The sequence below is a fragment of the Penaeus monodon genome, chromosome 19, assembly GCF_015228065.2.
Source record: "Penaeus monodon isolate SGIC_2016 chromosome 19, NSTDA_Pmon_1, whole genome shotgun sequence".
NCBI lineage: Eukaryota > Metazoa > Arthropoda > Malacostraca > Decapoda > Penaeidae > Penaeus > Penaeus monodon.
The window spans coordinates 4,496,604-4,497,059 of record NC_051404.1 but is presented as its reverse complement, the minus strand read 5'-3'; the positions used below and the strand labels follow the sequence as shown (position 1 = coordinate 4,497,059).

Here is a 456-nt window from a genome sequence, read left to right as displayed (position 1 = left end):
CCAACAAACTACAAGCCTCCACCAGAGAAGAGTCTTGAGGAGATGATCAACCAGGATCAGGACGATGAGTCTCTCCGCAAGTACAAGGAAACCCTTCTCGGAGGCTCAGCTGGTGGTGCTGTTATTGTGGGTGAGTTTAAAGGGTTTCATTTTTGTTGAGATCATTTGGCTAACCAGAACAGTGTTTGATTCGGGGATCAAGAAATATAGGATATATAGATATTTGATAAAGTTTTGTATCACGAGAAATGCTAATGAATATTGAAGTAACGTGGTAGACTGTGGTGTCCATGTGACAAGATAGAAGTATAAATGGAGGAGAAATTTCTTTGTTGTTAGTAATACCCCATTTAAGCATAATTTGGTTAGCTTCATGCAAGTCTTATGCATGGAAAAAAAATAAATTTTAGAAGTGCATGTTTTTTAGAAGAAACAATTTTCTTTTTTTGTAAAGCT

General features: G+C 36.8%; 1 protein-coding gene across 1 annotated transcript in view; it reads left to right on the top strand.

The window, feature by feature from the left end:
- LOC119584989 (rho GDP-dissociation inhibitor 2-like) overlaps positions 1-456 on the top strand; it is a gene marked incomplete at its 5' end in the record, with an annotated part of 9,078 nt that continues 8,622 nt past the window's right edge. Inside the window, 1 exon segment of the mRNA XM_037933597.1 lies at positions 1-130. Within this exon segment, the coding sequence (XP_037789525.1) occupies positions 1-130 (130 nt within the window).